Consider the following 15,892-nt stretch of genomic DNA (forward strand, 5'->3'; position numbering starts at 1 on the left):
TTCATGCTTTATTAGGTATTGGAACTAAAAGGGGAAGTTAACGCGAAAATACAGAAAATAACCACTATAAAAGGAAACGGAAAGAGCTAGGACAAAAGCCAGTAGAATTATGAATCCATCGATAAAAATTCTGTGACATCTCATCGTAAATGATGTCTCAAGGACCGTAGAATTACAAATTATAGATACTAGTTACATCAGTCAAGGATGTTTCGAACAATTTAAAGGATTTCCAACTTTGAATTAATAGAGGTTTTCACTTAAACAACTCATACACATCTGAACATCCAGATTATACATTTAAGTAGTATGTACAGTTGACAGAACCATATTCTTTGGTGCTAGGTGAAATGGAACTTCAATCACAAACACTTTTGTAATCATCTAATGAAAACTGGATTCTGAAGGCCAAGAAAGTGGATGCTCGGTGGCAGATGAAGCAGGCCGAAAAACAGGCAAAATTCTTGCTGAGCCACACATTAATCACTAGATTGTTAGAAGACGAGGAAAAAGCGACTTGAAACTGATAAAGAAGTAAAAAGGAAAAGAATCGCATACCACAATAATTCATGTCGATGCATTCCGGGGACTTTCATGTTGGTCAGAGGCACGTCTAGGTACATGGCAAGAGCCTTATCCTGACACACAATGCTCCTTCCTCAAGTGGAGCAGTTCCTATATATAGAGCACTGTATTGTTTCTTTTGCTCATCAACTCAAGGCAGATACTCACTAGAAGAGGAGAGGAACAATATGAATCGGGGTCTCTAGAGTTCCCGAACACTTCAATGGGACTTTCTATGAAAGCACTTCCCAATGAAGTGTTTGGGGAACTCCTGGTGTCACTTGATGCTATAGCCGGAACTGAACACATAGCAGAAAACTCTTTTGAGGCAGTGTGTCACTGTACCCTTATATCCCTGCTATATTAGACTTCATCCTTTGATATTCGGTGGCTTTCCCCTTTCAAAGTTTCTCTCATTCTATTAGCCGTACATCTAGTGAGCTATGTCACACAGGCAGCTCTCCTAAGTTTTTTCATTGGATTCTGCAAGGAAAAAACTTCAGGATCTTCCATTAAAGTATCGCGGAGACAACAATAGGGAGCCCGACAACATCCAAAATGTTTGAGTAAATGATATGGTCCTTCCAGTTTAGGGTTTTTGGTGGTTTTTTTTTTCCCTATTTGAAACAATGATAACTACTTCAGGCCTTTTTTGAGATTAATATAACAACTTTAGGTCTTTATTTGAGAAAATGATGACACTTCATATCTTTATTTGGAATTTTCCCTAAATTTTACACGATCTTAGCTTAAGGACAGAGAAAGATTGCAAGATACTTCCAAAATGCATCATTAGAGAAAATTATGTGTTTCGAGATACTCTCGGCATTTCCAAGAGTATTTGGACTTCCTACATCACCCTGTAAATGAATGTATAAAACGGAAGACAATCTTTTTTGCATTTTTATATTGTTTGAAGAATCGTGTGAAAATTTAACACTTTTGAAAACCTTTGAAGTCAAGATTGATCCTTCCAGTTCCAGGAGAGTGATGATAGAAAACTTGTCCACGTCATCTTTAGGAATTGATGTTGCCGTCATTATTCATATGGACAGATGAAGTATCAAGATTGATCCTTTTAAGAGAGTGAATGATCTACTAAGATTCACGAAGAGATATCAGATGTGGGTTGTCATAAATATTCTCCTTCCATAGTTGTGAGATTGTAAAATTAGGTAATTTTTTCTTTTCATAATATTTTGATTTCCTTACAATTTTGTTGAAGAATCCTATTTATTAAGGGATTTCGTGGTGTACATATATTTGCTACAATTGTTGCTCATGCCCATTATACAATATCTTATTCCTCATTATTAAAGTGGGATAAATTGTATGGAAATTATAAAGATCATTTTCCTCTATTTTTGGGGAAAAATATTAAAATATGAAGGAAAAAAATATTCTTGAAACCCGACCCAGTTCGCCCAACCCGACAACCTAAGATATATGTGATTCAGATATTGGGTTTAGTCATGCTTTCATTTCGGGTCGAGTTGGGTATCAAAATTCATGACTTGGTCCATTGACACCTTTTATTTGAAAGGGTCCACTCTTTCCCTCACATGGCTCGGGTCAGGTACCCAATATTCATAATGCCCTCATTGTGTCTCAATCAATTGAATCTGTGTGTCCTATGGCATCACGACAACTCTCCAAGGCATTATGTAAATGGCAAATGCTTGCTTAAAAAACAAAATATCCTCACTCAATTGATTATCCCTATCCAAAATTCGTGAACCTCCAACCACCTTTGACTTGTCAATTAGTGAGATATCTAAAATCACTGCACTTCCTCGAGTAACATAGAGATAGAATTTCCCCGTTCCAAACTCAAGTTGTAGTCTCTAAGATTGAGCTAACAACTCACTGAACTCAACCGCATATATTTAGTTAGTTTGTTTTTTAATGTCCTGTAAACAAACGCCAGTGCTTTTGTATATAATGAACAACGACAAAATGAAATTAATCCCTTTGACTCTGCAACTCTTATATGGTATCGGAGCTTCCAAAATTGCCACGATATTAATGGGAAAGTTATTGACCTCGACCAAACGTATGTTCTTTGGAATTGCCAAGACTAGCTTTTGCGCCACGCTATTCTCACTCTAGTCTCTGAAACTATAATCTTGCTTGTCTCCCCTACTACAACCTCGCCCAGCGCATCCTCAATAGTATATATGTCAATTGTTCCTGTGCTCAAGTGATGACTCTCAAGGAACGCCTGTAACTATCTACTTATGGCTTGAAATCTGCTTCTGAATATCTTGACGGCCTCAAATTGATTGTTGATGAGCTCGCCCTTATTGACAGGCGACAGCCCAATGTCTATTGAGGATCTCACTTTGCAAATCCATAATGGTTTTGGATCTAAGTTCCGTAAGATATCAATGTCTATTTGCACCCCCAATACCTCTTGGACCTTTAGACAGCTCCATGATAAATTAGCCGCTTACGAAGAATTTTTCGAGCGTGACAACACCGCCAGAGATCTTTACATTGCAACCCCCAATTTTTACACTGTGGTCCTCCCATTCTAACAAATGGTGGTACTCCAACTAAGCAATCACCTCGCAACCAGCGATCATGACAACAAATTCCTCATTTGAATCAACCGACTGATGATCATGCTCGAATAAAAAACGCACCCACAGTCGCTAGCCCATACTTTTGTTGTCTATCAACTCTGTCACCAACGGGATCACATGATTAAAATGTGCAAACACTTCCGCTAGCACCATGGAGATCCAAAGTTCACATATCACCTCCATCGCTCCCATCAACAAGAATTGGTCCCAAATTCCAAGGCCTCTCATCATTCAGTACTAATCTAAGCAGCCTCTGGTTGCATTTTGCATACGATGTTCTGGAAGAAGTCATCATTAGTGATGGCAAAGGTTTGCGAATCACACAAGTGGGATGCACACACACCTCCATACCCCTTCATCTTTTTTTACACTATGCAATAATTTTTTTTTATGTTCCGACTGTCACAGAGAATCTCATCTTTGTTTCTAAATTTTGTAAGTCTAAAAATGTGCTAGTTGAATTTCATCCTTTTGACATTGTTATCAAGTATCGACGCACGAGGGCCATTCCATTGTAGGGCCAATCCACAATGATGTTTATCAACTTTCCTCAACCAAACAACAACCGCCTTCTACCCCTTCAGTCTTTATTGTTGAACGAGCTCCGATGGTGAATTGGTATTCTCGATTGCCACTCATCTCATCAAATTTTGTAACATATTTTGTAGGGAATTTTATCACTTTCTTTAATCGAGTCAAGTTTTATACATACAAGTCGTGTCAATGTAATAAGAGCCATTGTGTTCGTTTTAACATTTCAAGTCTAGTTAGCCGTCAACCCTTAGACATGATGCACCTTGATGAGCATCGATTTCATTTTATTTCCATTGATCATTTTACGAAATATACTTGATTGTATCCACTTTAATGAAAATCTAATGTCTATTCTGTCTTTGTCAAATTTAAATCGCTTGTTGAAAATCTCTTTAGTTAAAAAATTATCGCAATATATTCCGATGGTAGAGGTGAAATCACCAAAATTGATCCTCCTTTTTTTCCCATCATGAAATTACCCACTTCATTACACCCCCTTATGCTCTTCAACATAATGGATTTGCTCAAGGCCACCATCGACCCATCTTTGAAACCAGCCTAACCCTTCTCTCTCACGTTTCTGTTCCATCATGCCTTTCTCACTGTCATATTTAATAAATTGACTCCCTAGATCAATTTTAAATTTTCGTTCTCCTTATGAGGTGCTCTTTCGCTGAACTCCTAATTAATGCAAACTTAGGGTCTTCGGATCTTTATGTCTTCCGTGGTTAAAACCTTATGTTGATATAAGCTAGCCCCAAAGTCTTATGTTTCTCGGGTATTCAAACTCAACATAATGCGTAAAAGCATTTTGACCCGACTTAAAAAAAAAAATAAAAAAAAATCAAAGGATGTCGTTTTGGATGAAGTTCAATTTCCTTTTACCTCTCCTTCGTATCCTTGGCTAGTAGCACCGAATCACTTATTACTAATTGGGTCCCACTTGATATTTCTTCTCCTACAATAACCATGTCTAACCCATGGTCACCCACTCATGGAACTAACACTTCTTCCCAAGAGTAAATAGAAATTGACTATGGACCGCAGCAAGTCCTTAAACTGCTCCACTGAAAATGACGGGAAAAAGGGAATCGAAGCCCCTTCTCAGCTGATTCAAGCAGGGCCGCCCCTACCTTTGCAGGGGTCCCCCCGGCCGTAAAAAATTAAGGGGTAGAGGCAGCTCCCATACCTCGATAAAGCTTCATAACCTATCCCACTCTTCCTTCCCCAAACTCAAGCCGTGTCACCACCGCCATACTAACCCGCTTTCACTCACTCCATGCGTACCCATTCCCTTAACAACAACTTCAAATCAAACCAAATCTATTGCACTACCAAACATGCCATTTCCCCACCCTTGGCGCTTACATGCGTAACCCAAGCCTTAAAACATCCCGAGAGGCGACAAGCCGTGTCAGACAAGTTCACTGCTCTTGTCCATCAAAACACGTGGCGGCTGCTCCATTTGAATTCAACACCATATTTAGCAGGTTGCAAGTGGGTTTATGTTGGGCACAAGAGAAAACCAGATGGAAGCATAGATCTTACAAAGCTTGATGAGTTGCCAAGGGTTCCATCATCACCCCTGTATTGATTACACGGACAACTTTAGCCCTGTGAAGAAGCCAGTAAATCATTTATCTCATTCTCACTATCGCAGATACAAAGAGGTCATCAATTAGATGTTAATAATGACTTTCTTCACGGTACACCTGAGCAGGAAGTTCATCTATCTCAACCGCCGGTTCTGTTGATTATGAATTCTCGCATTATGTTTGTTGCTTGCAGAAGTCTATTCATGGTCTCAGCTCCTTTCTCGTAGATCTCAGGTTTACTCAACCAAAATTGCTGAGAAAACATTCCTATAAAATTTTAATGATTTCCAAACTATCCTTGGTACTAATTTTTACTACAATGATTGCATATTGCAAGTTAGTATCGTCGAAAAGGCAGATCAAAACAAAAGGAAATCCACAAAGTGTTGATTTTGATTCTTTTCCCCCTTCATTAAAATTTAGGGAAAATTTCAAATAAGGAAGTGTTCTCATTTTTTCAAATAAGGATCCGAAATGAATCTTATTTTAAATAAGAACCTAAAGTGGCCAAATAATTTCAAATAAAGACATGGAGTATAATTTATTTCAAATAAGAATTTGAAATGATCATATCAGTTTGAAAAAAATACCTAATCTTTTAGATTGATGAGCATTTTCGTCTTTTAGTATAATTCTTTCATCTTCTTTTTGCATATTACTTTTTCTTTCCTTTTTCTTTTTATTTTCTCCCTTCCCTCTGTCGACCATGGTAGAGGTCGCCGGACTTAGGTGAGGGCGACTCTTGCCGCATCAAACAAAGGTTGCCCTCGCCTAGGCTAGTGAGGGTAGCAACCACCAACATTGTGCAAGGGCAGCCCTCGCTAGCGTTGAGAAAGGGTCGCATTGCCTAGGCTAAGCGAGGGCCACCCTCGCCGACGCTGGCGAGGTGTCCCTAGCCCAACACTGGTGAGAGTGGCCCTTGTCTGAGGTGGACAATCTCTATTGGCCATCGCTCGAGGGAGGAAAGAGAAAAAAAAGAAAGGGAAAAAGGGAGAAAAAAGAGTTACAAACTTTTTTACCAAATACCCTTTCTTCGATGACCGGAATCATCAGTGACTGGCCAAAGATTTGACCACTCTTATTTGAGAAACACTTCATACCCAATTTTCCCGAAAATTTATGCATTGGGAGAAGATTGAAGTAAGCAGTTTTTGTTACATTCAGCATTTGTCATCCTGGAATGACATGCAAATTCACTCTGTACTTCCAAAAAGACTTCGTTGTCTACGGATATTAACAATCTAGTCTCGACTTTTAAGTGATCACATTGTAAAGAGTTCTGCAGTAAACCCTTCCATGACGAGAAACTTGATTGAGATCGAGTACGGTCATGAAACTTTATCGTTCATGGAGAAAAAGACAATTTTAAATTGGTGATAAATCTCTTTTTTACGCCGTTATTACTAAGAATCTATCATTCCCGTATATGAGTCATGTCTGCTCGCAGCTTGCCTTTTTTCCTGTGATATCTGAAAGAGTCTTCGTGAAGAGAAAAAACCTTTGTTTGTATTTAGAGGTAACATTTATACATTTCCAAGACGAATGGAGTTTTTATCATCTTGTGATTTCAGACAAATAAGAGCATACCAAATCTACATCTGCAGGCACAGGGGCAAAATTATCCTCTGGGATCTGGTCTCCAACCACCAATGATCAAAGTCGACATCCTCGACACCTGCCGCACCGATGTCAAAACTTCCAGCCACGGCAGTATTAAACTCTCTTGCAGGCTGTGCCTCACGCGTGGGCTCTGTAATCGGGATATGAATGCTCTCAGCTGCAGGTGGAGCAGGAGGCTTGTCATCTGCTTGAAGGGAATCGTTAATCCAAGTAAAGGCTATCTGAGACACTTGGTATTGTGCTAGGTTGGCTGTGACGCTGATGGATGTTTTGCCCACCGAGTGATTAATTACTACCCAGACCATCACTGCTGTCTTGAGAAAGCATCCTACTTGAAGAAACACCAATTAAGTTGGGCGAACAGCTGCTCAAATTAGTAGAAGATACTAGATTCAAACTGTAAGGAATATTCTGCCTTCTGATATGATTTTGATTAACTATGGTATTGTCTATTGAATTTGTCGAAGATGGTAAATAAGGCATGTAACTGATGTTGTTTGGACCTCATGCAGCTCTGCTTACTGGCAGAAAACTAGCAACGGTCCTTGTCCTTTTATGTGGCACAATGGGTGAAACAAGATGAGGCCCCAAGCCCCAAGTAACTATCTCTATGAACTCTATCCTTCTGAATGACATGATGTGCCCGATGCAACTGTTCTGACGACGAGCGTGGCTGGAATCTGCTTCTTGAGACATGCCCTGGATGGTGCCTCCTGCTGTTTTGTATATCACTTGAAACACTTGATCCAGTTGGGGAAGAACATGGCTGAAAAATCATTGGCCTTGACACAAGATTTTGTGGTATAGAGTTGGTTGGCGGTGGGGTGTTTATAGAAGGCAGAGCTTGAGTAAGTTGTGGAAGTACCATAGAGACAGGATCAGGAAGAGAACTCGAAATGGGCATAAAAGGATTTCTACCCTGCTTAAAATACTTTCTGCAGACTTTCCATTTCTCCTGTTTGTCATTGGCATCACAATGGTCAACATTTGTCAAACCTTTTCCCCAGTATGCGCATGGTGCAGGTGAATCACATACATAACAATGGCACTGCATTATGCAATGCAATACAGTTAGCAATGAAATGAATTAGCAAATGATATATGATGACTCAAGAGGGGCTATGAAAATGGCATCTGACCCAGTTACAGTGCTTCTCGTGCAAGGTTGAGCTGAAAGGAAGTATAACGCAATCATGCCTTGGATGAGGATAGTCTCTACATGCAACCTGCAACGAAAATACATTTACAGTATTAAGTCAGTGAAAAGGCATGCAAATCTGCCCACTTGAAGAGGTATGAGCTGGCCTATTCGCCCGATTACAAGGAACGACATCTATTACAAGGTTAAAGGATTAAATCTATAACCTGAGTCAAACTCAAATACTAACCCATAAACCGATAAATGGTACCCCAGCCTACTCAATAGAGCTTTTCCTAAGTATCAGCCATGATAGAAGCCCATTGATTCCCCGGTCACATTCCATCCCCAAGCAAAACACTTCATAACTTGCTCAGTGAAGCTCGGCAACAACACAAGAAAGGCCAGTCATAGAACATGTACTTGGTGAGTGACCTCCAACTACGGACCTGCTGTCAGCTGTTTCCGATATGATTCTCCACCCCATCAGTGGAAGAGGAGAAACATAAATAAAAAGCCCAATAATAATCAAAAGCGCTTATTCTACTTCCCTTTTTGAGCCAGCAGTCAGAGTCTCTACTCCCTCATAAGGGAATAAATACATGCACTACAATACATTGAACTGCATAGCATGCGGCGGATCACAAACTTAATGCCATCTCTAATTCAGCATTAAGCAAACCATCCTTCCCTCAAGATACTTGATATTTGGGAAGATTATTATTACGGCTTGGCTCTCATCTATTTTACAATCATATAGATATTTGTAGTAATAAGTTCAGCATCTTGTGATCCCCATCCCACCACCATCAGGCATCAGAGAAATAACTTCAGATTCATAATCCACATCAACTAGCAGAAGAACAGTTAAATGCTTGCCAATCTACCCAGACAAACGCTACGGTAATTCTCAAACTAATGTTATGTGTCCCCAATAGCCACACTTGATAATGCAGCACTGAATGAAGAGGGGTATGCAGCCATACATAGAGGCAGCACAAGAAAATATTAAAGCATGTGTACAGCCAAGCCTCCTATAGTACTTCTCTGAGTAGCTCCACTCAAATAGTAGGAAGCAGAATCTTTAAAGGCCTCCTTCAATAGCAGTCATGCAATAACTCAATCTCCACATATTTGACACAATCACATCATCCGAATTCAGAAATAGCATTGCGCTCTCTAGCCGACCCCTGATCATGCCAACTTAATTCATGCATGTTAGCATGAAACCCATGAGAACAAGCAGGATCTCTGTAAAGATAACTTCTGCACCTCAATCCTGGTAAACAAGCCAGTCCACTCCAATGACTCATGGTAAAGCTACACAAGACACGAATGGTCCGTTTGGTCCACGAGAATCTTCAAAAATGTTGATCTCCATTTTGTATTCGTATTTTGATGCTATAGTCTTCCGTTAGTCATTAGTCCACATCTGAAAAATACTATAACCTCGAACAAAGCCAACATTCTAAATTTTTTGCAGTCCTTTGGTCTTCTACGTCATAAAAATTCTCCAAAAATGTTCTGAGATTCACCTATCCTACTAATCAAACCCCATCTCCTTTTTGTTCCTTTAGTGTAAGTCACTTCTATACTTTATCGTACCCAAGCTGATGTCTTTCACATCGACTGTCAAGATGAAGGGTTCCAGAAACCTGGGTTGTAGCTTGCACAGTCATATTTTAGTAGCATCGAGGGTTGTTTTCCCAAGCCAAGCTGATTCTAATCACGCAAAACATTGTCCCGTAAAACATATGCAAAATAAACACATCATGCCACTTCTCCAGCCATGTCCTTGGCATATTACTCTAATTTTTGCATCTAACCATTGCTTCGCTATAAACCATTATCGCATTCATCATTTCAAATATTAGTATAAATAAACGGAAACAACAAATGACTGCATACCTGACCCTTCTCTCCAACAATGAGCAGATCATCCGAACCTCCGTCCCCCGCATCATCGGAAACGGAGACCGACTTCTCAGGATCTCCATCCAACACCACGCAATCATCATCATCATCATCCGCCAAAAATTTGTCCGAATTTGACTTCGCATTGACCTCCTTCACCAAAACCACTTCGTCCGGATCATCTCTAAGGAGCCGGGGAATCCACTCATCACCGTCACTACCGAAGCCTCTCCCTTCGCCGTCGGAGCTGATATCGAGCACCGCATGACCCCCGCTCGGGTCCATCCTCAAGGGTCGAACGCAAATCAGGAAGCTATACGACAGATTCACTCCGAAGCGCACCTACATGGATTTCGATTCGCCCCCCACGACAGGAAAGGCTACGCGAAGAAAACCGCTACCGTGGGCCGGAAAAACCTAGGGTGTGGCGAAATTAACGACGTGGGTTTTCATCCGAACGGGCGAACGAAGAGAGACCCAGGACCGGCTTCGCGGGTCGGCGTCCGAATTCCGAGCTCATCGCGCGCCGCGACGGAGGCGCGAGGGGATTTCCAAGGAGGGTCTCGCGAGGAGCGGCGGCGGCGGCGATTGCGGAGCGGAGGCCGTCGAGGCGGATCGAGGGGATGGGGTCGCGATTTCCGAAGGGACGAGGGAAGGGAGGATCGATCGCGTCGTCGCCGGCGGTGAATTTCGCGGGGCGGAGGAGACGAAAAAGGAGAGTGTGCATTTGGTAATGTTCCGTTCTTAGGAATAATTTTTAAATAGAAATATTTTTTTTTAAATTTCTGTTTTAGGAAATAATTTTTATTATAAAAACACTCTTGATAACTATAAAAATAAATTTTACTTTAGAAATGCATTTGGTAAATTTATATAATTTTTTTGTTTCTTTTAATTTTTCAATATTTTATTATAATTTTTTCTTTTTTTCTTCTTTCTTCTTATTGGTGGTTGTGGGACATGGTGACCTCGCCGTGACTAGGCGAGGTCGAGCCTCCCCTGGGCGGCACAAGGCCGACCTCGCGCCGCCTAGGGAGGTCGAGCCTCATTAGTGACCTCGCCTAGCCACTGAGGCCATCGGCGAGGCTTGGTCTTGCCCAGGCGATGTGAGGTTAGCCTTGTCGCAGGCCGGCGACGTTCCGACGAGATCGCTGGCCATGGCCAAGGTCGGCGACCGGCCAAAGAAAGAAGAAGGAAAGAAAAAAAGAAGAAGAAAAATGAGACAAAAAGGAAGAAGTGTTTCTTGGAATTGTCTCGGGAATAAGGCTGCGCATGACAACACTTTTGTTCCTGAAAGAGTTTTTTTTCAAAAATAGTTCTTTTCATTTCGTTCCGCGAAACAATTTCTAAGTAAAAGAACCTGTTTGGTAACTACACAAAATTTCTACTCTTAGAATAGAAAAAGAATAGAAATGCGTTTGGTAACGCAACAATTTTTTTTATTTACTCATTTTTTATTTTTGTACACAGATCGTCACCGTCACTGCACGACTGCTGGCCGCCAACCGTTATCGCCGACTGCTGCCGCCGCCCATCGGTTGCGGCAGTGACCAGCGGCGGCGGTGGCAGCCGGCGGAGGAGGTGGCCGGTGACCAGTGGCGCTGGCATTCGGTGATCGGCAGTAGCGGCGGAGGTGGCGGCTGTTACGGAAATCTCTTATGATGTTTTGAAGATGACAAAATAAATCAAAGGCTACTAACATATTTGATGGTTGAGTAATAGACCATGCAGATGATAAAACATGTAAATGATATTGTCAAAGTCGAAGACGCCGGACTCAAGACTCAAAGTCGAAGCGCAGACTTTAGTGTCAAAGTCTACGTTTCTATATCATAAGTCCGATCATTCGACAAATTCCGGATCGAACGTGAAGTTGAACAGGAAGACAGACTCTATGTTGGGGCTGAACTTATTCATACGGTGTTCAGACCTTAAAGCTAAATCTATTCAGAAGTAAAATATGTTCAGACCCAGATTGTAAAGTTTACAGACTCAGATTGTAAAGTCTATTGCTCTCAGATTTTATATTTAGATTCGACAGAACGTAATTCAAGCCCAATCATATAACGGCTAGTGATTTGGTTTGGATTCCACATCAAGATTGATTTGATTGGCTCAATTTATTTGATTGACAATTGGATCTTGAAGACAAGATCTTTCTATTCGAAGAAGCTTTACTTATGGAAATCAAGATTCCGTTTGTATGGGCGATTGGAATCAATTTGAGATTCTACCTTTGTCACTCAACGGCTACCAAATCTTCTAGATACAGAGCTATCCAATGGGTATATTGGAAGACGATTCTCTAGGATGTCGTCCAACGGCTAGTTTGGAAGTGGAGAAGTATTTAAGGAGATGAAGGACCGATGAGCAAGTAAGAGACGGAGCGTAGAAATTCATAATTCCAAAGTCTGAGCGACCTTCGATCATACGCTTGTCTTTGGAGAGCTTAAACGTTTGTGATCGTGAGAGAAATACCAAAAGAGTGACTTAGTGAGATAGTGTGATCTACTAAGTGTTTGCACTCAAAGTTGTAATCTCTTGTTGATTACATAGTGGAATTCAGTCAAGAAGGCTGTTAGCGTGGGAGAGTGGACGTAGGCTTAGATTAAGCCGAACTACTATAATTTTTGTGTTCTTATTCTCTTCATTAACTCCTTTGTTCGAAGTTTATTTTATTCCGCATATATTTGCCAAGATTTATTTTAAACACATATTCACCCCCCTCTAGGTGTTCATACTAGCACTCTCAATTGGTATCAGAGCCAAGTGCTCAGTTTATAAAAGTGTTTTTACTTTTGAGCTAAAGATTCTTTATGGCTAGTATTTTGGCACTAGGACTTATGGAAGGGCAAAGCAACACAAGGCCACCATATTTTGATGGAAATGAATACAACGTGTGGAAGAACAAAATGAAAGCATTCCTAAGATCCAGAGATCCCTTGCAATGGGATGTTGTGGAAAGAGGAATCAACCCCATTGCTGCGTCTACATTAAATAAGAATGGCAAAGACAAAAAAACCAAAGCCCCCGCTCCTATGTCTCGGACGGAGTTGTCCAAAAGAGAAGCGCTTGATGCAAAAGTTATTTATTCTTTATATTGCACATTGCCTCCTGTTGAATATAACATAATCTCTTCATGTGAAACAGCAAAAGAAGTTTGGGATAAACTTCATGTTACATATGAAGGGACCGATCGTGTAAAAGAGACAAAAGTAAACTTCATGCTCGGCAAATATGAATCCTTCAAGATGAAGCAAGGAGAGTCAATTGGAGACATGTTCAGCCGTTTTACAGAAATTGTAAATGGTTTAGCATATCAAGGTCAGCAAATTTCTACCCCGATGAAGGTCAACAAACTCTTGCGAGGTCTCTCAAAAGATTGGAACCATGTCAAGATCTCAATCCGGGAGACTCAGAGGATTATGCCACTTTCCGTTGATGAATTGATTTGCACTCTTCAATCCTATGAAGTGGAACAACTCAACGATGAAGATCCCGAAGGTAAGAAGTCCATCGTTGTAATATCTAATGCTGTTTTTGATGAAACAGACTTAGAAAATGACTTGGACGACGAAAAACTTGCTTTTATGATCAAGAAATTAAAAAAGTCGAGTAGAAAAGGAAGCAAATTCAATGGAAGAAGACAATACCATCATAATGGACAGAAAAGAATAATGAAAGAAGATGATGAGCAAGAAAATATATATTTGACGGCACATTCAGAATCTGAGTCTGACTCAGACATAGAATCAAAGTCTGATTCAGAACCAGACTCAGAATCCGATAAGGAAATCGAGGTAAGTCATTCAAAAATTCATTTCAAAGTTTCAAAATATATAAATGAGCTTTGTTCAAATCTCAAATCTTCTCTTAAAAAGAATCTTCGAACTTAAAAAGGAGAATTCACATCTTAGGAAACATGATCTTTCTCAAAAAGAAAATTTTGAAATTTTGCAAAAAGATTTTCTACAAATAAAAGAAAGTCGAGATTTACTTGTCAAATAAAATGATTCTTTGAAGAAAGAATTTTCAAATATTTCGACAAAATTCTCAAATGGATCAAAAACATTAGAACATATCATTTCTATACAAGTTCCTTACTATAATAAGTTGGGACTTGGTTTCAATAAGGAAAGAGATTCTCTAATTGATTTTCCTAAAGTCAATGAGAGACTTAGATAAAGACCTTTAAAGGCATTTTACAAAAATCATTTTCAAAAAGTGTTTGTAAAACCTGTTGGTCGAAATGCCCTCAAATGTTCAAATTATGGAGATTCAAAACACTTTGAGAAAGATTGTCCTAAAGTCTGGAGACTTATCAAGAAAATTGGATAAAAACAACATATTTTACTAACTCTCATGGACCCAAGAAAAAATGGGTACCAAAGAAAAGATGAGTTATTTTTGCAGGAAATAAAGGAAGAGAAGAAAGAGAGTTTGGTAAGGAATTTTTTTTTATTCTCAATTTGATTTGGGCAGTAATTCTCATTATACTTGATATTCAATATATCCTTGGTATTGAGATTTTATAATGATTATATTTTGCTTTATTGAAAAAAAGAATCGTATGATTTGTTTTTGTGATTTGTGAGTTGAGATTTGATTTAGTACGTGTGATTATTTGAGATATTTCAGATTATTTTGTCTAATTTTATACTCTCAAATTTAATCATATTTTGCAAAGTGAAAATCTGTTTTACGTGATGATGCAAGATATTCTTAGATATTCAAAGATTTTTTTCTCTATGTTTTTATCGTACTATGACTAAGTGAGAATTTATTTTTCAAAATATCATTGTGCATAATATTCTTTATTCGAATACTTTGTTATGATGAATTAAGAAAGAATATTTGTTTATGGAGATTTTATATTTTGCTCTAACGTCATGGAAGGATCCAAATTGATGGATACCAAAAAGGAAATGAGTTTATTGCAGGAAATTCAATAAAGCAAGAATGATTGCAAATCTACGTAAATTTTGGTGCAATCATAAATTATCTCCTGCGACAATTGGTAATGATTTTTTTAATCAATGGTATATTGCAAACATATACCATGGGTAAGAGAATAATTTTTCATCCCACCTTGTAAATTTCTATGTGCATTTTGGATGATTGTTTATTATATTGTGAATATCTTCTGTCATAAATATAAGGTATTGCAATTGTGGCACGTGATAGAAATATTTATTTTCTTTTTGCAAAATGCATATCTAAAATTTATGCTCAAGGAAATCTCTTTGATCTCGAAAGATATTACTGCATATTTATGGATATTCTTGCTATATTCTTAGAAGATATATTATATCTAGCAAGTTTGATCCGCAAATAAAAGGAAGATATCAAGTGACATTTTTGCAAAGATGATTATCTATTATACAAGATTTTGCAGGTGACAATAGAATCTTCCATATGAATTTTGGAAAACTTGATCAGAAATTTATGAAGATTCTATACTATCTTCTGGAGGTTCAAAGATTCTATTCCTTATGCAAAATTTTTGTAAATTATTGAAGAAATCCCTTATGCATCGTACAAAAGGTTGAATAGTTCTGAATTTTAATATTTGATAATTTTATATATGCTATTCAATTTATCTATTTGAAGAAAAGGGCATTATATATTACGTGGATATTATTTTTGGAAAAAGTTTGCTAAGTTGATGCAGATTGAATTCGAGACGAGCTTGATTGAAGAAAATAAAATTTTGCCTCGAATTTCAAAATGCAAGTGATCGTTGCAGATGTTGTTGCTACAAAGGAAATACTGGAAAAATATTATGTTCAACGTGCACAAGCAACAATTGTTTCTATTCGCAAATATTGTCATGATCACAGGGGGAGAAAGCAAATCCAAAAGAAGAGGAAAAGAATCGTGATCGCCTAAAAAAAAAAAAAGGCAACAAATTGAGGGGGAGCATTGATCAATTATGGAAAAAT

The 15,892-nt window shown here is 39.0% G+C and overlaps 1 protein-coding gene across 1 annotated transcript; it reads right to left on the reverse strand.

Annotated features, from left to right (window-relative positions):
* Positions 1 to 6,764: 6,764 nt before the first annotated feature.
* Positions 6,765 to 10,669, reverse strand: LOC104425213. Its single transcript, XM_010037835.3, has 3 exons — positions 9,945 to 10,669; positions 8,038 to 8,124; positions 6,765 to 7,946 (listed from the first exon to the last, which is right to left on the reverse strand). The coding sequence occupies exons 1-3, from the start codon at positions 10,233 to 10,235 to the stop codon at positions 7,452 to 7,454; spliced, it is 873 nt and encodes a 290-aa protein (XP_010036137.1). The 5' UTR covers positions 10,236 to 10,669; the 3' UTR covers positions 6,765 to 7,451.
* Between the last annotated feature and the right edge of the window lie 5,223 nt (positions 10,670 to 15,892).

Source organism: Eucalyptus grandis, chromosome 11, assembly GCF_016545825.1.
Source record: "Eucalyptus grandis isolate ANBG69807.140 chromosome 11, ASM1654582v1, whole genome shotgun sequence".
Classification (NCBI taxonomy): domain Eukaryota; kingdom Viridiplantae; phylum Streptophyta; class Magnoliopsida; order Myrtales; family Myrtaceae; genus Eucalyptus; species Eucalyptus grandis.